The 22,625-nt window shown below is 38.2% G+C and overlaps 1 protein-coding gene across 1 annotated transcript; it reads left to right on the top strand.

Annotated features, from left to right (window-relative positions):
* Positions 1–2,719: 2,719 nt before the first annotated feature.
* TNFSF18 (TNF superfamily member 18) lies at positions 2,720–14,404 on the top strand. The gene is made up of 3 exons (XM_033198548.1): positions 2,720–2,941; positions 10,033–10,063; positions 12,283–14,404. Exons 1-3 carry the CDS (start codon positions 2,720–2,722, stop codon positions 12,627–12,629), a joined length of 600 nt encoding a protein of 199 aa, XP_033054439.1. The 3' UTR covers positions 12,630–14,404.
* Positions 14,405–22,625: the final 8,221 nt, after the last annotated feature.

Genomic DNA, 22,625 nt, shown 5'->3' with positions numbered 1-22,625 from the left:
CTCTCTCTTCTTAAACAGTTTATTTCTAACTCGCTGTTTCAACGATTTCAGTTTATCGAGGTCTGTTTTCTCAGGCACTTTCTTATGGATAGTATGAATTTGGGCATCTGTCTCCCTGTGGTAAGGTTTCAATTTGGTTCAGTGGCAAATTCATTGGCAGTTGTTACTTTTTTTTTTTTTTTTTGAGACGGAGTCTTACTCTGTTGCCAGACTGGAGTGCAGTGGCTCAATCTCGGCTCACTGCAACCTCCACCTCCTGGGTTCAAGTGATTCCCTTGCCTCAGCCTCCCGAGTAGCTGGGACTACAGGCACGTGCCACCAGGCCTGGCTAATTTTTTGTATTTAGTAGAGACGGGGTTTCACCGTGTTGGCCAGGGTAGCTGTTACTTTTTAAAATATCCCCCAAATCTCCTGGCACAGTAGTGGGCAGATAGTAAATATTTGACATGGATTTACTTGCCAGATTTAATTGAAAAACAAACAAACAAAAAACCCCAAAAAAACAAATAAACAAAAATACTTCATGCTTAAGTATCTGAGCAAGGGATGGACCACAAACCCGAAGCTTGAGTTTGGTGTTTGGTGCTCATTTACCTCTTGTCAAATCCTGCGATATATCATGCAATCCTGTTACACCAAAGTCGTGCCAACTGTGACTCATTGCTCTGGAATTTCAGAAAGTCTTCCTTACTGTAACCTGTCTAAACTTGAAGTTATCTCATTTCCAAATCGTATTTCATGAAAAGAGGCCCTAGAATGTAGTCTTCTTGAGGTAAGTACGTCATCTTTCTTAAGATACTGTCATAAGGTTAAAATAATAAGGATATCCCAGAGCCTAACTGTGGTTAAAGACAGAAGGAGGAATTGGATTTTATTTAGAACAATTTTATTTAGAACAACAAATGTTTACCTAAGGTAGCAAGCCAGGGAAGTTCCCTCAAAAATTTGGAGAGGAGACAGGAAAAGGGGCAGATCAGAAAAACAGGAAGGACATAATTTAACTTCCAATTTTAAGTTCTGTGCTTGTGTATATGAATTCCAGACCTGATGCAAATGCACAGGTTATAGGATCAAGGCATCCGTCTTTTTCTAGAGTAAGTTTATTATTCATCCCTGCATTGCAGCATCTAAGTACAGAGCCACAAAAACATTTGTTGTGTTGAAAAATCATTTTTGTGTGACTAGTCTCTTAAGAAGTAGTTTATTGATCAAGGTAAAATAGGGCCCAAATTAAAATTTTGATAGTTCAGAGAGAAATATTGCTAATAATATTGCAAATAGTACAGTACTAAGACAAAATGGTTGGAATACAAAGCAGTATCTGTCGGCTTGAGTTTTCACTCCATCTTTAACTAGTCAGTAGTGATCTGAGACACTACTCACACTCTATTGCCCTTAGTTTCCTTTTTTTTGTAAATGAGGATGTTAAATCTCTGGACTTTTTTTCCAATTTATAAATCGTCCGTTCTCTCTTAGATTAAAACATAGGTTTTCCAAAATACTTTCATTCTACTTCCGTTTGTTTAAGTAAACTTTAGGTGAATTATATCTTGTGGGAAAGATAAAGAATGCTCATTCTTTTCTAGGATTTAATAATTGAATTAACCTTCACTACATCTCTAAAGAGGGTAGAGAAGAGATAATCTAACATTTATGGAACGCATAAACTTTTCACCTTCATTTCATTCTCCACAAAAGCATTATAAAGTGAAAATATTCTCCAATTTACAGTTAAGGAAACTGAAGCTCAGAGAACTCAAGTAACATGCCTAAAGCCACAGAGCAGGTAGGAATTGGGCAGTGCCAGCCTCTGCTCTTGAGGTCTGTCTGATTTAAAAGCCTGTGTGACTGAGGTCCATAGAACCAGGACACTTCCTCAATTTTGTAGTAAATCCATATTTTTGGGCCCAGGAAGAAAACCCAAGGTTTTTTGTTTGTTTGTTTGTTTGTTTTTGGAATAGAGTATAAGCTCAGGCTGAGGGCAGGATGCAGGAAAATATCCTTCTGTAAAATAACTTTTTATGCCAGAACTAAATTATCAGAGTTTAAAAATGATGAAAAATAAAATTGAGCTTGTTGTATTGACAATTTTTTATTAAATTATTGTAACACACTTAATATTTTCTAGAGAATATCTCAGAATGAATGCATTCCATACACTAGAAATGGATGAAACATTTTTATGAGTATAGATTTTATTTTTCCAGATTATTGAGGTATAATTGACAAATAAAAATTGTATATATTTAAGGTATACAAGATGCTGACTTGATTGAAACTCTGTTTTTTCCAAACTAGAGATCCTAGCCTCTCCAACTTCCTAACACTGCCGCTCATGTACATGATATCTGGAGTACAATGGGGTCTTAATCTCAAACTTTATTTCTTCTTATAAAAAGTAATTTTCTTATCTAGAAATAATATGGAATACTTTCTTAGATGGGAGTACACCACTGTATTCTCCCAAGGCTCCTCTACACATGCACTGTACTGCCTTTTGATTTAGGAGAGAAATTTTTTCCCTCTGAACTTCCCTTGTGCTTTTTTTTTCTATGTTCTGAGTTTGTGTTGACTTTCAGCCTTCCGTTCCTTTTGTTGTATTTGACCCTGTGCCAAATGAAAGTCAGCACTTAAGTTATGAGTATCATTTTCTAACACAGTGACAGAAGGAAAACTCCACCTTCCACACCCACTACTAATTACCATATTGCTACAAAACATGACATTGCATCCTTCACCCATCACTTGTGAATTTTTGTTTTCCACAGCTCTTATTTCTCCAAAAATGTGTTTGAGCCACTTGGAAAATATGCCTTTAAGTCATTCAAGAACTCAAGGAACTCAGAGATCATCCTGGAAGCTGTGGCTCTTTTGCTCAATAGCTATATTCCTTTTTCTTTGCTCCTTCAGTTGGCTCATCTTTATTTTTCTCCAACTAGAGGTAAGGAGGCAATTGTACCTAAGATTGCTATTTGCTATAATCCTCTATTTGTTTTTCTAGTTATTATCATTGTCACTCAGTATTGTTAGCAATAGTTGGAAGGAAGAGATGCGTATACATAATGTAAATACAATTCTAATATTGTCATGACATGGCTTTTGAAGTTTAGCTAAAATTTTGAGATAAAAGGTATCAGAAAAAGCTAAATGTTAGATGCAGAACTCAGTTAGAGTTAAGCCAATTGACAGGGGCCTGTGGAGTATTTTTCTCTCCCTCTTCTATAGCTCTTGGTAGAATAAAAAAGGTAAAAATATGAATGAATATCAAGGAATGGGATGCAAGCTATAGTCTTATTTATGGAAAAGACTTAAAAAAATAGTGAAAGACAGGATTAAGTAAATGACAGGTGGTTTGTGTGTCTTTGAGGAGGGAAATGGCCCTGAGCTAGGCATAAGAATATCTGGATTCTGGTTCTGGGTCTCCTAATAACCAGCTGTATAAATTTGATAAAGACATTTAATCTCTCTAGTTTGCAGATTCTTTATCTAAAAAAAAACTGGTGGTAGGGGAATGGATTTATTATGATGTTTCTTCTAGCTATAAAATGCAGTGATTAAGAATTTATTTAGGGATAGTATGAAGAATAAATGCCTAAGCCATTCAAAAGCAGGGAACAATGACTTTAGGTTGAATTGATCAGGGGAGACTTCACGGAGGAAAGAGAAAGCCCATATCTATTTGGGAAGCCCCTGATGCTTGTCAGGAATTTCCCATTGAGATGCAGGCCAAGTTGTGGGCCTAGAGAATGGGATGATACACTGGGAATGGAGATAAGTTTGGTTTTTTACTAAAAAAACTTTCCTCACAGTTGACCATATGGCACTGACCAAAAAGAAAATAAGAAATGCTTTATTTATTTCAGGATTTAGCCTATTTCTGGTTAAATTGTAAAATTCGAAGTTTTGGGTAGAATAAAGTGGTATACGTCCATCTTGAGAAAGGGTTGAAATGTAACTGCAGAAACATTTTTCTTAAGGGAACTGATCAGCGAAGATTTCAAAGATATAGTTCTACCACTTAAGATAAGTAAAAGTAATTGAGAAAAGATGTAGGAGGAAGCAGTCCCCTATGGATATTAATTTCGCGTAGGCATAGCTTTGGCCAATTTTTCCACAGTAGCCCATTAATTTGTATTCCATAACGGTATACAAGGCTTATGTGCAACAGAGGCATTTCTAATTATAATCCTGCTCTCTCAAGAAATGTATCGGCCGGGCGCGGTGGCTCAAGTCTGTAATCCCAGCACTTTGGGAGGCCGAGACGGGCGGATCACGAGGTCAGGAGATCGAGACCATCCTGGCTAATACGGTGAAACCCCGTCTCTACTAAAAAATAGAAAAAAACTAGCCGGGCGAGGTGGCGGGCGCCTGTAGTCCCAGCTACTTGGGAGGCTGAGGCAGGAAAATGGTGTAAACCCAGGGGGCGGAGCTTGCAGTGAGCTGAGATCCGGCCATTGCATTCCAGCCTGGGCGACAGAGCGAGACTCTGTCTCAAAAAAAAAAAAAAAAAAAAAAGAAATGTATCAAGCAGAAGTGTGAACTTTCTGGGTCAGTGAAGCTGAAAGAAATAATTGTCAGAAATTCTTAGTGTCTAGATTTCTGAAGAAGAGGAAGGGTGAGAATAGCAATAACTTAAATTTGGAAGTGCTTCTTTCTTCTAAAAATTATAAGATTAATTAGCCCGATAACCCTGAAGAACACTGAATATAAGCATCATCAGTTCCTGCATATGACTCGGGAATGAATGCACAGATGCCTTTCCCAAAGGCACCCAGGAGTTCTTGCAAAGGGAAAGTCTAATAATGCCAGATCATCTAGGACACCTCTGTTCAGAATCAAACTGGATTAGTCCCAGGTGTTTGAGCTCTGATTCTGATTTTTCTCTCCTAGATCCAGTTTCTCAGTGAAAGGTTCTGCCTCTAAAGATAATCCAGAGTTTCTTCCAAATTTAGGGAAGTATAAAATGTTTTTAGAATATTGTTCTGACAGGAAACTTGCAGGATTTGTTTCTATGGGAAAAGCCAGTGGCCTGGCCCACCATGCATGATATTAGCTTCTACATTTCACTTTTCACTTACCTGTACTTCCCTTTCCCTATTGACCACAAATAAATATCTCTGGAAGAGAGGTCTGAAGGGCTGGCAGATAGTGAGTCATTATGATGTGGCCACTTCCACATTCTCACAATACCCATGAACCTTAAAGTTTTATTTTGGTCTCCACTCTAGTTTTTATATACAAAGTCCACTTTCCAGATTGTCTAGACACTACTTTAAAAAGTGTACACTTAAAAAAAAGTGTAACACTTTAAAAAGTGTTAGATGGGAAGCTTGGCTCCTTGGGTCAATTTTTTTCTTTTTTTCTCTCTTCTCTGAGAAAATATTTAACTAAAAGGATAGCTGTGAGTCCAAGGAGTTTGGTCAATCCCTCAGTGAAAATAACCTCACAGGAGTTATCACTAAGAAGTCAAGTGTTCAGCAGAGTCTCCCGCTTCAATAAAATGAAGGATACTTTCAGAAGGGGAAGTTGTACTTGTACTTAAAAGCAGAGCAGATTTTATTTTCACTGAGGATTTGATTGGGGTTGATTTGGAGAAAGAATGATTGTTTTGGCCATTTTGAGCCCAACTATGTAAATCTAACCTTAAATCAAGATGAGGTTACAAAAGCAACAGATCCTTCTAGAAAAATTAACTAAGCCATGTGTGTCTTTAAAAGTGGGTATTTACTACTTCAAAACATCAGAAGAATTATAAATAGAAACTTCCCCCACAGAGCGGTAAGGGTGAGAGTTTTTACCCAGACAGGCTGGGTGTGGATCTCATTCTTGCCTTTCATTGGCTGCATGACCTTAGGCTAGTTACTTAATGCCTCTCATCCTCATTTCCTCATCTGCAAAATGAGCAAGCTAGTTTGTATAGAGTTGTGGTAAGGATTAATGAGACAGTAGAGTATCTGACATATAGTAGGCTCCCAGGAGATGGTAGTGATTAATATTTGCCCCATTACTATTAATGAGATAATAATGGGCAAAAATTTAACAAGATCGTTTAACAATATGGATATTCTTTGCCTACCTATATCACTCTCTCAATCAAAGACAGTATCTCACAGCCAAATTGATGATTTTGCAATTAGATGGATTTTTAGTGGTGGCAATAATTAAGGAGTATCACAGTGATGGTCTCTGTAGCACTAAATGGACATTAAGCAGCCTGCAGTATATTATCCAGAATTTCTGACTCTGGAAATTAGTTTGGCCTTAGGTTGTCTATGGCATTGGTTTCTCTGAACCCATCTCATACATGCTACTAGATGGTGCAGATACTATCTGTGGCATGTATTTTGGCACTCATTCATATTTAGATTGTTACCAAATTGCTTTGGGTGTGTAATCATGTCTTTCTAGAAAGATTATAAACTTCTTGAGAGGCAAGGACCAAAAATCACATTTGTTTCTCGTGCTTACAATGCTGTATAATGTTGGGAATATGTGTGCTTACATTGTAGTTCAATTCTTCATTACAATCACCATCATCACCCAAACAACTAATATTTATTGAACAGGTCCAGGCAGGCTATCTCAGCAAAGCCCCAAAGCCCTTCTTTAAAACGACCTCATTTAACCTCAACAACTTCAACAAACTAGGTGCTATTATTTCTCCCATTTTACAGATGAGGAAATTGGGGTTCAGGGAGTCTTTGTCATATCCCTATCATGTGTTGAACTAAATTGAATTTCAACATCTCTTCCAGGAAACACCAAAATGAGGATGAAATAATTGTAAGAGGTCAGGCACAGTGGCTCATGCCTATAATCCCAGCACTTTGGGAGGCTGAGGAGGGTAGATTGCTTGAGCCCAAGAGTTTGAGACCAGCCTGGGCAACATGGCAAAACCCTGTCTCTACAAAAAAAGACAAAAAAATAGCTGGGCATGGTGGCATGCACCTGTAGTCCCACCTACTCAGGGGGCTGACATGGGAGAATTGGTTGAGTCCAGGAGGATGAGGCTGTAGTGAGCTGAGATCACACCACTGCACTCCAGCCTGGGCAGTAGAATGAGACCTTGTCTCAAAAAAATAACAAGAAACAACAACAAAAAAAACAAGTGTAGGGAATCAAAAAATTTATTTCCTAGAATAGTGACTTTCAGACTTTTTGATTGCACCTCCCTCTCAATAACATATTTTCAGTATAATTCCCAACATCTGTATGCTAATTATTATACCATATACAAGTACTAATGTGTACACTAAAGAGATACACAAAATATATATTTATAAGGGTGAGCCTAATATGTTTAACGTAGCTCTCACAATGCAAAACCATTTTGCTTTCACCAAAATGTTATATTTTCTATAATGCATTAATATATAATATAAACATTTCTAAAATAAGTAAAATAATATTTTAATAATTTGATAAATGCATTTATTTTATTTTTTAATCTTAACACTTTGTGATACAGCAATTTGAAGTTTGATATGTTAATTTACCTTGTTTCATGATTTTGACTGTCATGACTGAAAAATTACCCGACAAACAAATATAGATTAAAATGGAAGAACACATCTTTGGATATTCTTAACATGTCATACCACTGAATTTTCAATCCATCACTCAGTGATGGATGCCTCTCTTTCTTTCCTGACACAACTAACTTCCAAGATCTACAGTTTTAACACCTCCTTCGTATAAACTCACTCACTTGCTTCTGTCTATCTGCATTGTATTCTAATGACAAAAGCTCGACTATGGAAAACCTCTAATGCTGATTAAATCCAACTGCTCTGTGTCTTTCACTGTTGAATGTATCTGAAGGAAAACATAAAACTTGTTGAAAGGTCTTACTTTAAATTTACAGCCACTGCCTTCAAGTGGATTTCAGTGTTGCTCTGGAAGCAACCCACGTTTCCCATCCATTCACTCTCCTTTACTGGACGATTTCACATCTTTAGCATCTCTTCAAACATCTAATAACTCTTCCCCATTCTCACTCTCCAATGATAACGTTGCCTCCATATTTCAAGAGAAAATAGAAGTAGGGAGGAAAGAAGTTCCAGTATCACCAACTCATTGGCATTTGTGTCCAGGTATATTGCTGTTCTCTCTTGTCACTGTGGATAAATTGTCCATACACCTATCCAAGCCATCTGTGAACTAAATCTTATCCTATCTTACCTACTCAGGGACATTGCTCCAACAGTTCTCTCCTTGCTCTTACATATTATGCCTCATCCATTTTACAGAAACATTTCCATCAAATGGCAATAGAAAAACATGTTGCCATTTCTCTCATATTAAAACATATGTTGTTGTTGTGAAACAACAACAACAACAACAACAACAAAAACCTCTTTGATCTCTCGTCATCATCCAAACTCCACTCATTTTTTTCTACTGTCCCTACAGCAAAATTCCTCCAGCTTCTCTTTTCCCATTTACCCTTAAATTTATTCTAAGTTTCTGCCCTCTTCACATATGACAGAAACTAATTTTGTCAAGAACTCCAGTGTCTACCATGTTGCTCAATCTATCAGTCAATTTCACTGTACTCTTCTTACTTGATCTATTGACAGCATTTGACACCAGCTGATCACTCATCCTGCATGAAATATTTTCTTTTCTTGGCTTCCAAACATCAGACTCTCCTAGTTTCCTTTCAGACTCAACTTCTCCTTTCTATTGTCTCTTGCTTGTTCTTTCTCATTCTCTGACCTCTAAACATCACAATGCCCCAGTATTCCTCTCCATCCACACCCACTAACTTGATGATCTCACACAATCTCACTCCTTAAAGCATCACTTAGGAACTTAAGGCTCCTAAATGTATATCATCAGAGCTCCTTAAATTTCAGCCTCCTGTATCCAACTGCCTGCTTGACACACTTATCTGGATTTATAATAAGCATCACAAACTTAACATGTCCAAAACCAAACTCATGATTTTTCCCCTCCCCATTTATTCCTCTTACATCTTATCCATATTAGTGAATAATTATCTTTCCAATTATGCAGGCCTAAAATAACTGGAGTCATCTTTGTCTCTTCTCATTCCCTACCCCATATCCATGTTGGGAACTTCTGTTGGCTTTATTTTCCAGCCAAGTATCACCAGCTCCACAGCTAGCACCTTGGTCAGAGGCACCATGCTGTCTTGCCTAGAGGAATGACTGTAATGATCTCTTAGCTAGTCTCACTACATTTGTCTTTGCCTCTGTTTAATTTGTTCCTAGTATAGCAGCCAGAGAAATACTACAAAAGGAAAATATGCAACATCTTTAAGTTCAAAAAGTCTTTTAAGCACTTTGCCATTAGGAAACCAATAAACTTTGGAAGATACAAAAAATGTTTGTGGTTATGCCTTAATTTATACAAAGTATTTTTGAGCATTTAGCATTTAACTACCTGTACTTATAAAATTAACCACACACTGATGGCATCTTGTAGCATGTGAACTGCCATACATTGCAATAGCCTGAAACTTGGAACTGTGTTTCAGGGTATCTCAGATACTGTATATGACATGTAGTTATCTGAATATTATACACGGGTGGCTTCATCAATCTGAGTTATAAATATTTCTAGGGCTTAATTTACTATTTTAAATAAAAATAAACATAAACAGAAGCTTCATTATTTTCCTTTCCCGTGCCAATAGATAACCTTGTTCAGTCACTGGGGTGTGGAAACTGCTATTTTGTTGAAAAACTTTTAGAGTCCAAGCGGGGGGCGTTGGGGGGGGGGGTCCAATATCAAATAGTTGTTCTGTAGGTATAGATTAGGTAATGGAATTAGATCTTGACCTTTGTCTAAAACACCCAAAGGGGAAGCTAGGTAATAAAAGGTAAAGGATGGAGCCACTCAACTTTAAAGGGAGGCTGAGAGGGCTGAGACATGTTGAAGGGAGGGTTTTTTAATGGTTATAGAACAGTAGTTTGCTTCAGGAATCCAAAGCTCTAAATAAATCAATCAAAAAAGTTAATGACACTGTCATCATCCGAATCAATTCATCTTTTCTTTCCCCAACAGACTGCTAAAGAGCCCTGTATGGCTAAGTTTGGTGAGTAACCTATCTTGCATGTCTCTCTTTTACTTTTCTTAGTTTTTGATGCAAGAAGGCAGGTGTCAGTGATCTCAAGAAAACCTGCATTTTCTTCCATTCATTTTTCAGCTACTACATATAATTACTTATCATGTACTAGGCAGTTTCCCAAGAGCTGAGGCTTTCAGAGGTAAACCAGGCAAAAGAAGCCCATGCCCTGATAAAGCTTATATCGAAGGCTGCATCTCTAGCCAGGAATGAACATCTCTCTTACCGGCCTATGAATCTGAGAGCCAGGAATCTACTTTTAATTCTGTGTTTTAATAAACACAACAAGTTTCATATTTCTACAACCTTTCCTTAAAGTCTTTCTCACGTTTCACACATTGCTAATGTTCACTGGAGTATATGAGAGAGTGCCATTGTTGTTTCTAAAAGTATAGAAGAGCAATGAGAGTTGGAAGAGTGGCCATTTCCTCTACTCCTTTCTCTTCTAAGCTTAGCTTCTGAGTCATTTTCCCTTGTAGTCACCTGATATTTGCTTAGAAAACACACCACAATTTGCAGTTACAATGAGACTTAGACTCTTAGAATGCACGCAAAATTTCAGATAAATACATTTTAAAAAATTGTTTATAGGTTTCAGGCCAAACATACATTTTCAGTTGAGAACAGACCATTTCTAGAGTTAACTCTGCAGCCCCTGTGTTCCTATATAGTTTAAACCAGTAGGTTTCCTTGGCTTGTGGGAATTAGACAATTTCCTTTTGCTTGTCTCTTTCTTTGTGTTTTGTTTTTGTTTTGCCAGTAAGTGGAATGGAATGCATGGCATGTGTGAAATTCTGCCTTAATGTGGTAAAAGTTGAGAAACTCAAGTGATGCTAAGGTGGTCTTTAAGTGACCCCCTTTCACAGAATTAAATAGGAAAGTCAATGACACTTCTTTCTGGTGACCTGCCTATTGCCTATTACATGTCAAGGAAGAAGAAATTTACTGGGCTCTGAGCTCATTGGCGATACAGGGTGACTTTGCCTTTTGTTCTAGTGATCTCTCTTTCATTCTCCCCCAGAATCTACCTTCAGAGTCTTACATTAGTCATTCATATGAATGAGAATTGAAGTAAAAATGTTACCTCTTCCAGGGTGTTTTCTCATCAAGTTTTCTTTTTTTAATTATGGGACAAAGGACAAAAATTACGGAGAATTGCAGAACAGATAAGCATTCTGGGTAGTAAAAGCACCTCCTGGGGCTGTGAGATCACACTGATGTGCAAAACCAAGTAAACAAACATTTAAATTTCATATGTGCTAATGAAAATGAATGATTAGGTCTTCACCTTTTCTTTACCCTTTGGGACAGTATTGCGCTAGGGATCCTTATATTTAAATTAGTCAAGTTATTTCTATTTATAAACTCATAAATTTACCATTAGCTATTTTTGGGGGGTTTATTTAATGAATCCTAAGTAGGTCTTAAATGATATATACCTACAAACGGAGGAGAAGAGTCATAATTTAGACACAAAGCACCTAATTCAGGAACATGGAAGTGTCATTCAATTAATAAATATTTATGGAACATCTACCAGGTACCAGGGATTTTTTTCAGGTGCTGAAAATACGGGAATGAACAAAATAGAGATATATTTGTCCTAAAAAATTTTACATTCAAGGTGATATAAGATGGAAAATAAGCAAATGAACAATTTAATTTATAACATCCTAGACACTGACACACTTTATGAAGAAAACTCAAGCAAGGTAAAAGGAGAGAGTGATAGGAGAACACTTTTTAACATAGCTTAATTAAGGAAAGCCTCACTGATAAAGTGATAAAACAGCCAGTGGTATTTACACAGAAAATGCATGGAAAGGCATGGACTGCCAACCCTGGTTTTCAAAATTTTGGCTTGTGATTTCTTTCTCCATTAGTCTTTTCTTCTCCTTTCTATTTCCCACAAATATTAATCGACAAGAGATGCTGAGTCACCTAACTCATTTTTCTATCCCAAATTCTTTTCCTTAGGATGCTCCAAGCAAGAAACACTCTTTGGATTTTCAATTTCTCTAAAGCAAGGAGTAGATAGGTACTTAAAATAGAAAAATTCAGCTTGAAAAGAACTAGTGTAGATCAGGTAAAGAAACAACATGTACGTGGTAAATCTACGATCTGGAAAAGGATGAAATAATGAAATAACTATGCTTTCATCTTTTTTCTCCCTCGTATATTTCTTATAGGACCATTACCCTCAAAATGGCAAATGGCATCTTCTGAACCTCCTTGCGTGAATAAGGTGTCTGACTGGAAGCTGGAGATACTTCAGAATGGCTTATATTTAATTTATGGCCAAGTGGCTCCCAATGCAAACTACAATGATGTAGCTCCTTTTGAAGTACGGCTGTATAAAAACAAAGACATGATACAAACTCTAACAAACAAATCTAAAATCCAGAATGTAGGAGGGACTTATGAATTGCATGTTGGGGATACCATAGACTTGATATTCAACTCTGAGTATCAGGTTCTAAAAAATAATACCTACTGGGGTATCATTTTACTAGCAAATCCCCAATTCATCTCCTAGAGACTTGATTTGATCTCATTCCCTTCAGCACATGCAGAGGTGCCAGTGGGTGGATTGGAGGGAGAAGATTTTCAATTTCTAGAGTTTGTCTGTCTACAAAAATCAACGCAAACAGAACTCCTCTGTATGTGAATTTTCATCTATCATGCTTATCTGAACGAGACTCAGAGGAAGAGCCAAAGACTTTTGGTTAGATCTGCAGAGATACTTCATTAATCCACGATAAAATGAATATAGATGACAGAGGACATGTGCTTTTCAAAGAATCTCTGTCTAAATCTTGAATTCGTGAGTGGAAAAATGGAGTTCTATTCCCTTGGAAGTTTTACCTGGTATGCAAAAAGGATCTGGGGCAGTAGCCTGACTTTGTTCTCATATTCTTGGGCTGCTCTAATTCATTCTTCTCATACTCCCGTCTTTTGAGACCCTCCCAATAAAAAGTAGACTGATAGGATGGCCACAGATATGCCTACCATATCCTACTTTAGATACAGTGGTGTTAGAAGACAAAGAACACTCTGAGAACTATTGGAATAGAGGTACAAGTGGCATAAAATGGAATGTACGCTATCTGGAAATTTCTCTTTGTTTTATCTTCCTCAGGATGTAGGGTGCTTTAAAAAGCCTTATCAAAGGAGTTATTCCGAACCCTCACGTAGAGTTCTGTGAGAACTTACTGTTGGTGTTTAAACATTGCTAATTGTAAAGAAAGAGTAACCATTAGTAATCATTAGGTTTAACCCCAGAATGGTATTACCAATTACTGGATTATGTCATGTAATGATTTAGTATTTTTAGCTAGCTTTCCACAGTTTGCAAAGTGCTTTCGTATAACAGGTAGCAATTCTATGAAGTTAATTGGGCAGGTATTTGGGGGAAAATTTTAGTGATGAGAATGTGGTAGCATAGCATAGCCAACTTGCCTCAAATCATAGGACAAGTGACTACAAGAGGCAATGGGTTGTCCACTGCATTGCTCTGTTTCAGCTTTAGAATTGTTACTTCCGCTATTGTGTTATAAGACTCTAAAATATAGCAAAGTCACTTTTCAAGAAGCGTATTTCCCTTTAGCCCAAGGTGAGCAGAGTGAAGCCACAACAGATGTTTCCTTCACCAGCAAACTTTTTTTTTTTTTCCCTGCCTGGATCAGGGAAACCCAGGATGCTGCTCAGGCCTTATACCAACCAAATTCCCCTCTTCCCTTTGCAAAGCCCATCTTAGTAATCTTAGTCAAATGTGCTAACTTCTAAAAATAATAAATAGCACTAATTCAAAATGTTTGGGCTCTTAGATACTTGCAGGTTCTTGTTGGAAGGTATATAATATTACATTATAAACAAATTTAAAATATTTACGGGTATTTGTGAAAAGCTGAATTATGTTAAATACTATTACATGTAAAGCTATTTAAAAGAATTTTCTTTTTTTGTATTTTGTGTAACAAAAATTGCTCAGGAGCATGCTAAGCCTGAGGCCAAGTTGTTTCTTAGTAAGTCTTTTTTAAAAAACATCTGCTGAGTAGCTACAGGGCCAAAGACTTGGAGAGCTTGTGTCTGTTGCATTTGCATATCTTCTCAGGAAATTAAAGTGTGTCATATACATATATACATATATATATACATATAAAATCTTGGTGTTCCTGATCTTTGTTGTGTTATAAGCAATTGGCAATATGTGCTGGAGTGGGCTGGTGCTAGCTTATAAGTGCATATTATTAACTTTTCAGGAATGTTGCACTCTGGTTATTAATTATAGGTATTCTTGAAATTGGCTATGGTGGGAGTATTTGTACCATGTAAATTGGCAAACACTACACATTTTCCTGTTGGACAGCTAGTTCACCAGCACACCACTGTGAAACTCTCCTTAATGACTCCTCTCTGCCCCCGCTTCATTCCTGGGACAATCATGGCAGACTAAGGTAGAAAATGAAATTGTAAAAGTTTGACATACTGGTGATTTCTCAGGGCAAGCAGAGGTCACTGCAGCTGCAGCTACAGGGATGACTACCAAAAGGTGAAAGGTGACCTTTAAATTTTCCTGATGTCATAATTTTAGCCTTTGTTTTCAATGTATACTGTTTTCCTGTTTCTCCACATAGTAGTTTGCATTTTAAATCTATAATAAAACATGCTGATAACTGGACTGCAGCTGATTTATCTGTGGGTCATCAGACTAGAGTTAGTAATCCAGGGAACACAAAGGTACATCACAGAAATCTTTGCCCATATGAAACACTGTTTGGCAAGTATTAAGCAGAAGTGAGAGCTGGATGCAACTGGCTTTTCATCATAGCTGTTCCCATTTCTGATGAGTTAGTCAGACAGTTTCACTTTCTGACTTTCACCTATCTCCTTTTCTCCACCCTGCCCACATTCACCATCAAAGTCATTGTCAACCCTTCTCACACTGTTTTTACCTTCCATTTTGCCCCATCAAATAAGAGCATGCTATTTGACTGTGGATTAAGTCTCTGCTCGTGAAGACGGCAGCTAATTGAAAAGCGATGTAATCTAGTCAACAAACTCCTTAGATGAAGTGTATTTTGAAAATGAAGTTCCTGCCTTTGTGTTCCATCCCAATTAGGCAATTTCATTTGGAAGGACACATTTTTATTAGAGAGAAGGAGAAGTAAAAATCTGATTGACTGACAAGTTAACAGTTTAAAGATTTACATCAGGTAGAAGCTACAAATGATGCTTTGGCACACATTTACTCTTTGATCCAAAAGGATGCATGCCTATTCTAGGGTTTACTTGTAGTTCTGTGACAGTCACTCCACTGATTATGACTCTTCCATGAGTCTCCCACCTATGCATAGGAAATTTGTACACATGCCTTTCCCCTACAAACTAAGAGAGTGTGAGCCCACCTCAACGTAGCAAGATTCTCCTGTTTTCACTACCAAGCAGTTGGCCTTTTTTTTCCAGACAGATTTTCTGGATGGGGTCAGACTAGTTCAGTATCAGCTTTAGCTATATCAGGTGGAGGCAGGCAACAGTTCTTTGTATCTCCTAATTGCAAGAAATATTTTTCAAAGCTACTTTAGAAATTCCCTTGAAGTTCCCTTACCATGCTTCGGGTTAGAAAGTTTCATTTCTCCCAGTTCTTCCTGCGAAAGAAAGTGGGTAAGGACTCACAGAATGGCCACAGCTCTCTCTAAGTGTGGTCATCGATACCTTCTTCTCCCTCTTCTGGCCTTTATCTTTTTTTTTTTGACAGAATCTCAATCCGTCACCCACACTGGAGTGCAGCGGCTCGCTGCAGCCTCTTCCTCCCAGGTTCAAGCAATTCTCATGCCTCAGCCTCCTGAGGAGCTGGGACTACAGACTCCCACCACCAGGCCTGGCTAATTTTTGTATGTTTAGTAGAGATGGAATTTCATCATACTGGCCAGGCTGGTCTTGAATTCCTGGCCTCCAGTGATCCACCCACGTTGATCTCCCAAAGTGTTGGGATTACGGGCATGAGCCACAGCGCCCGGCCCTCATTTGATCTTTCATCTGGGTGAAATGTTTGCAAGTGAGTGGAGAGAGGGAACTTACTTCCCTTTACAAATTCTACATATTGCAGGAGGAGAAATTGTCTTACTCTCATTTTGGTAACCAGGTACCAATCATACTGTGTCTGCGTTGAAACTGTCAATAAGAGTCAGATTTTAACATTGAGTTTTACTTATATGTCTAAAGAGAATATTAAGGGCTTGTAATAAAATGCAGGAATACAAAAACCTCCAAACCATCATCACAGAATCAATAATAAAACAGAGCTAAATGAAAGGTAGAGGAGGAAGAAAACCATTGTTTAGAAAAGTTAGACTTAAGAACATTATTACTAATTAACATAAAACATTGCTTTTAATTTCTTGATAGTCAAGAAAAATTAGAGAAAAAATGCTATGTGTTGTGTCTTGGAGTGATAGCTCAGCTAAATTTTTGAACTCCTTAAAGTTGTTTACTGCTATCACAGACCAGTAAATTCAAATAAGATAAATGTAAGAACTGGCCGGGCGCGGTGGCTCATGCCTGTAATCCCAGCACTTTGGGAGGCTGAGGCAGGCGGATCAAGAGGTCAGGAGATCGAGACCATCCTGGCTAACACGGTGAAACCCCGTCTCTATTAAAAATGCAAAAAATTAGCCGGGCGTGGTGGCGGGCGCCTGTAGTCCCAGCTACTTGGGAGGCTGAGGCAGGAGAATGGTGTGAACCCGGGAGGTGGAGCTTGCGGTGAGCCGAGATCGCACCACTGCACTCCAGCCTGGGCAACTGAGAGAGACTCCGTCTCAAAAAAAAAAAAAAAAAAAAAAAGATAAATGTAAGAACTTTAGAACTTTAGGAGGCAGAGGCAGGCAGATTACGAGGTCAGGAGATAGAGACCATCCTGGCTAAAACAGTGAAACCCCGTCTCTACTAAATATACAAAAAATTAGCTGGGCATGGTGGCACGTGCCTGTAGTCCTAGCTACTTGGAAGGCTGAGGCAGGAGAATCGCTTGAACCCCAGAGGTGGAGGTTGCAGTGAGCCAAGATCACGCCACTGCACTCCAGCAGTCTAGCCTGGCCAACAGTGAGACTATGTCTCAAAATAAATAAATAAATAAATAAATAAATAAATAAAATAAGATAAATGGAAGCGTGCATTTTGCTATCTTGAGCTTATTAAATCTGCTTAGAGCTCAGCACTAGGAAATAGTTTTATTCCCTTATAAAGGAAATAAAATCACTTAATCTAATTTTTTAAAGCACACTGTTTATTGGGAAAAAGAAACTTTTCCTGGTGCTGAGCTCTAAGCAGATTTAATGTGCAAGATAGCAAAATGCAGACTCTTCCTTTATCTTATTTGAAGCTACTGGTTTGTGATAGCAGTAGACAACTTTAAGGAGTTCAAAGCAGTTTATTTGAGCTATGACTCTGAGACACAACACATAGCGGTAGTGGTGAACCCAATTATGTTGTTTGAACAAGTACCTCAGAGGTTTTATTTGACCTGCCTTAAAGAAGGATCTTAGGAAATGTCTGACAATAGGAAAAGAAAAATTCAATGGACAGGGTCTGTTAGATTAAACCAACTCCCTTATCTCTTCAATAACATAATCACAATGGGAATCTCAGATTTTAGTGTTCAAGGTGATCATTTCCATCCAGTTCTGGTGTTATTCAAGGACACCACAGGAGTGGTATGCCTCTCACATAGAGCCTTAACAGCACACAGACTCAGTTAGACTGAGGTATACTGGTTGGTTTTAGTTTCTTAGAATAGAAGATACAGACAGTCTTTTTGTCTTCTCTCCCTGTAGTTTGGTTGTACCTCTTGTCTAACGGGCTAGGCTCAGAGAAGATTCTGATGACCTAGATTCCCACATCTGACACAGTGCCTGGCTCACAGTCCTTGATAGTCTGTTGAAAATAAATGAGTCAAAAATGTATCTGGGTGTTTATGTTAATGTATAAACAGCATTATCTTGTGCATTTTTTTTTTTTTTTTTTTTGAGACGGAGTCTCGTTCTGTCGCCCAGGCTGGAGTGCAGTGGCCGGATCTCAGCTCACTGCAAGCTCCGCCTCCCGGGTTCACGCCATTCTCCTGCCTCAGCCTCCCGAGTAGCTGGGACTACAGGCGCCCGCCACCTCGCCCAGCTAGTTTTTTGTATTTTTTTAGTAGAGACGGGGTTTCACCGTGTTAGCCAGGATGGTCTCGATCTCCTGACCTCGTGATCCGCCCGCCTCGGCCTCCCAAAGTGCTGGGATTATAGGCTTGAGCCACCACGCCCGGCCATCTTGTGCATTTTGTATGACAGAGTCCAAGGGGCAAAGCCCTCAGCCTCCCTTTCCTCACTGTCTCCCATCCCATCACTTACTGTTCACAAGTGTTCTTCCCCTTCCTCCACAAAATCTGTTCTCAGGAACACTGTTAATGCAATTAAAGAAAGGAAACTTAACTCATTTGCACTAAGGGAAAGTGGCTAATATACTATCTTGCCTTGTGTCACTAAAGCAGGATAGAATCCGATTTGTTTTAAACTTGCTGAATAGATGCACCAAGAAGCAACTGCCTTTACAATAACCCAAGGCAAAAACATTTATTTAATAACCAATGGCAGAGTTTTTCTTTCTTTTTTCTCCTAAAGCTATCCCTCCCCTAGCCCTCCCACTGCCTGACAGGTCCCGGTGTGTGATGTTCCCCTCCCTGTGTCCATGTGTTCTCATTGTTCAACTCCCATTTATGAGTGAGAACATGTGGTATTTAGTTTTCTGTTCCAGTGTTAGTTTGCTGAGAATGATGGTTTCTAGCTTCATCCATGTCCCTTCAAAGGACAAGAAACTCATTTTTTTTTTTTTATGGCTGCATGGCATGGTATTCCATGGTGTGTATGTGCCACATTTTCTTTTTTCTTTCTTTTTTTTTTTTATTATACTTTAAGTTCTAGGGTACATGTGCATAACGTGCAGGTTTGTTACATATGTATACTTGTGCCACGTTGGTGTGCTGCACCCATCAACTCGTCAGCGCCCATCAATTCGTCATTTATATCAGGTATAACTCCCAATGCAATCCCTCCCCCCTCCCCCCTCCCCATGATAGGCCCCAATGTGTGATGTTCCCCTTCCCGAGTCCAAGTGATCTCATTGTTCAGTTCCCACCTATGAGTGAGAACATGCGGTGTTTGGTTTTCTGTTCTTGTGATAGTTTGCTAAGAATGATGGTTTCCAGCTGCATCCATGTCCCTACAAAGGATGCAAACTCATCCTTTTTTATGGCTGCATAGTATTCCATGGTGTATATGTGCCACATTTTCTTTATCCAGCCTATCATTGATGGGCATTTGGGTTGGTTCCAAGTCTTTGCTATTGTAAATAGTGCTGCCACACACATACATGTGAATGTGTCTTTATAGTAGAGTAAATTAATCTTTTTGGTACAAATCCAGTAAAGGGATTGCTGGGTCAAAGGTTATTTCTGGTTCTAGACCCTTGAGGAATTGCCACACTGTCTTCTACGATGGTTAAGCTAATTTACACTCCCACCAACAGTGTGAAAGCATTCCTATTCCTCCATATCTTCTCCATCATCTGTCGTTTCCTGACTTTTTAATGATTGCCATTCCAACTGGCGTGAGATGGTATCTCATTGAGGTTTTGATTTGAATTTCTCTAATGACCAGTAATGATGAGCTTTTTTTTTTTTATGTGTTTGTTGGTGCATAAATATCTTCTTTTGAGAAGTGTCTGTTTATATCCTTTGACTACTTTTGGATAGGATTGTTTGTTTTTTTCTTGTAAATTTGTTTAAGTTCCTTGTAGATTCTGGATATTAGCCCTTTGTCAGATGGAGAGATGGCAAAAATTTTCTCCCATTCTGTAGGTTGCCTGTTTATTCTAATGACAGTTCGTTTTGCCATGCAGAAGCTCTTTGGTTTAGTTAGATCCCATTTGTCAATTTTGGCTTTTGCTGTAATTGCTTTTGGTGTTTTAGTCATGAAGTCTTTGTTCATGTCTATGTCCTGAATAATATTACATAGGTTTTCTTCTAGAGTTTTTATGGTTTTAGGTCTTACATTTAAGTCTTTAATCAACCTTGAGTTAATTTTTGTATAGGGCGTAAGGAAGGGGTCCAGTTTCTGTTTTCCGCCTTTGGCTAGCCAGTTTTCCCAACCCCATTTATTAAATAGGGAATCCTTTCCTCATTGCTTGTTTTTGTTAAGTTTGTCAAAGATCAGATAGTTGTAGGTGTGTGGTGTTATTTCTGAGGCCTCTGTTCTGTTCCATTGGTCTATATATTTGTTTTGGTAACAGGACAATGATGTTTTGGTTACTGTAGCCTTGTGGTATACTTTGAAGTCAGGGAGTGTGAGGCCTCCAGCTTTGTTCTTTTTTCTTAGGATTGTCTCAGCTATACGGGCTCTTTTTTGGTTCCACAAGAAATTTAAAGTAGTTTTTTTCTAAATGTCTGAAGAAAGTCAATGGTAGCTTGATGGGGATAGCATTGAATCTATAAATTACTTTGGGCAGTATGGCCATTTTCATTATATTGATTCTTCCTATCCATGAGGATGGAATGTTTTCCACTAAACAAATGTGTCCTTTCTTATTTCCTTGAGCAGTGGTTTGTACTTCTCCTTGAAGTGTTCCTTCACATCCCTTGTAAGTTGTTTTCCTAGGTATTTTATTCTCTTTGTAGTAATTGTAAATGGGAGTTCACTCATGATTTGGATCTCTGTTTGTCTGTTATTGGTGTATAAGAATGCTTGTGATTTTTCATTGGTTTTGTATCCTGAGACTTTGCTGAAGTTGCTTATCAGCTTAAGAAGATTTTGGGCTGAGATGATGAGGTTTTCTAAACATATAATCATGCCATCTGCAAACAGATAATTTTACTTCCTCTCTTCATATTTGAATATCCTTTATTTCTTTCTCTTGACGGATTGACCTGGCCAGAACTTCCAATACTATGTTGAATAGGAGTAGTGAGAGAGGGCATCCTTGTCTTGTGCCAGTTTTCAAAAGGAATACTTCCAGCTTTTGCCCATTCAGTATGATATTGGCTGTGGGTTTGTCATAAATAGCTGTTATTATTTTGAGATATGTTCCGTCAATACCTAGTTTATTGAGAGTTTTTAGTATGAAGGGGTGTTGAATTTTATCAAACACCTTTTCTGCATCTGTTGAGATAATCATATTGCTTTTGTCATTGGTTCTGTGTACATGATGGATTACATTTATTGATTTGTGTATGTTGAAGCAGCCTTGCATCCCAGGGATGAAGCTGACTTGATTGTGGTGGATAAGGTTTTTGATGTGCTGCTGGATTTGGTTTGCCAGTGTTTTATTGAGGGTTTTTGCATCGATGTTCATCAGGGATATTGGCCTGAACTTTTCTTTTTTTATATTGTCTCTGGCAGGTATAGGTATCAGGATGATGCTGGCCTCGTAAAATAAGTTAGGGAAGAGTCCTTCTTTTTCTATTGTTTGGAATAGTTTCAGAAGGAATGGTACCAACTCCTCTTTGTACCTCTGGTAGAATGAGGCTGTGAATCTGTCTGGTCCTGGGGTTCTTTTGGTTGATAGGCTATTAATTACTGCCTCAATTTTAGAACTTGTTATTGGTCTATTCAGGGATTCAGCTTCTTCCTGGTTTAGTCTTGGGAGGGTGTATGTGTCCAGGAATTTATCCATTTCTTCTAGATTTTATAGTTTATTTGCATAGAGGTGTTTATAGTATTCTCTGATGGTAGTTTGTATTTCTGTGGGATCAGTGTTGATCTCCCCTTTATCATTTTTTATTGTGTCTATTTGATTCTTCTCTCTTCTTTATTAGTCTGGCTGGCAGTCTACGTATTTTGTTAATCTTTTCAAAACACCAGCTCCTGGATTCATTGATTTTTTGAAGGGTTTTTCATGTCTCAATCTCCTTCAGTTCTGCTCTGATCTTAGTTATTTCTTGTATTCTGCTAGCTTTTGAATTTGTTTGCTCTTGCCTCACTAGTTCTTTTAATTGTGATGTTAGGGTGATGATTTTAGATTTTTCTTGCTTTCTCCTGAGGGTATTTACTGCTATAAATTTCCCTCTAAACACTGCTTTAGCTGTGTCCCAAAGATTCTGGTATGTTTTGTCTTTGAAAGAAAGTCATTGGGATCAGTGACTAGGGATTAGTGCATTTTTGGTTGTATATAGGATAACTGTATCATGTTAGGTGGAATTATGACCTTGTTATTGTCTTTATTTAGAAATTAAATATGGTATAAGGGTATGACCATGGATGCCAAGTTGACAAGGGATGAATTTGTTATGGCTAATTTTGTGTCAACTTGACTGGGTAAAAGGATGCCCAGGTAGCTGGTAAAACATTTCTGAATGTGTCTTTGAGGGTGTTTCTGGAAGAGATTAGTACTTGAATGAATAGACTGGATAAAGATCTGCGCTTACCAATGAAGGTGGGCATCATGCAATCACTTGATAGCCTGCATAGAACTGCGCTTACCAATGAAGGTGGGCATAATG

This window comes from Trachypithecus francoisi, unplaced genomic scaffold, assembly GCF_009764315.1.
Source record: "Trachypithecus francoisi isolate TF-2019V2 unplaced genomic scaffold, Tfra_2.0 Lachesis_group5, whole genome shotgun sequence".
Lineage (NCBI taxonomy): Eukaryota > Metazoa > Chordata > Mammalia > Primates > Cercopithecidae > Trachypithecus > Trachypithecus francoisi.
The sequence above is the reverse complement of the archived record's forward strand: the minus strand, read 5'-3'. Positions and strand labels throughout refer to the sequence as shown.

Excerpts from the sequence above, each read along its gene's own strand:
- TNFSF18 (XM_033198548.1), top strand. The coding sequence starts at position 2,720 with ATGACATTGCATCCTTCACCCATCACTTGTGAATTTTTGTTTTCCACA. Across the intron at positions 2,942-10,032 it reads TTATTTTTCTCCAACTAGAG|ACTGCTAAAGAGCCCTGTAT; the intron begins GTAAGGAGGCAA and ends TTTCCCCAACAG. Across the intron at positions 10,064-12,282 it reads GCCCTGTATGGCTAAGTTTG|GACCATTACCCTCAAAATGG; the intron begins GTGAGTAACCTA and ends TATTTCTTATAG.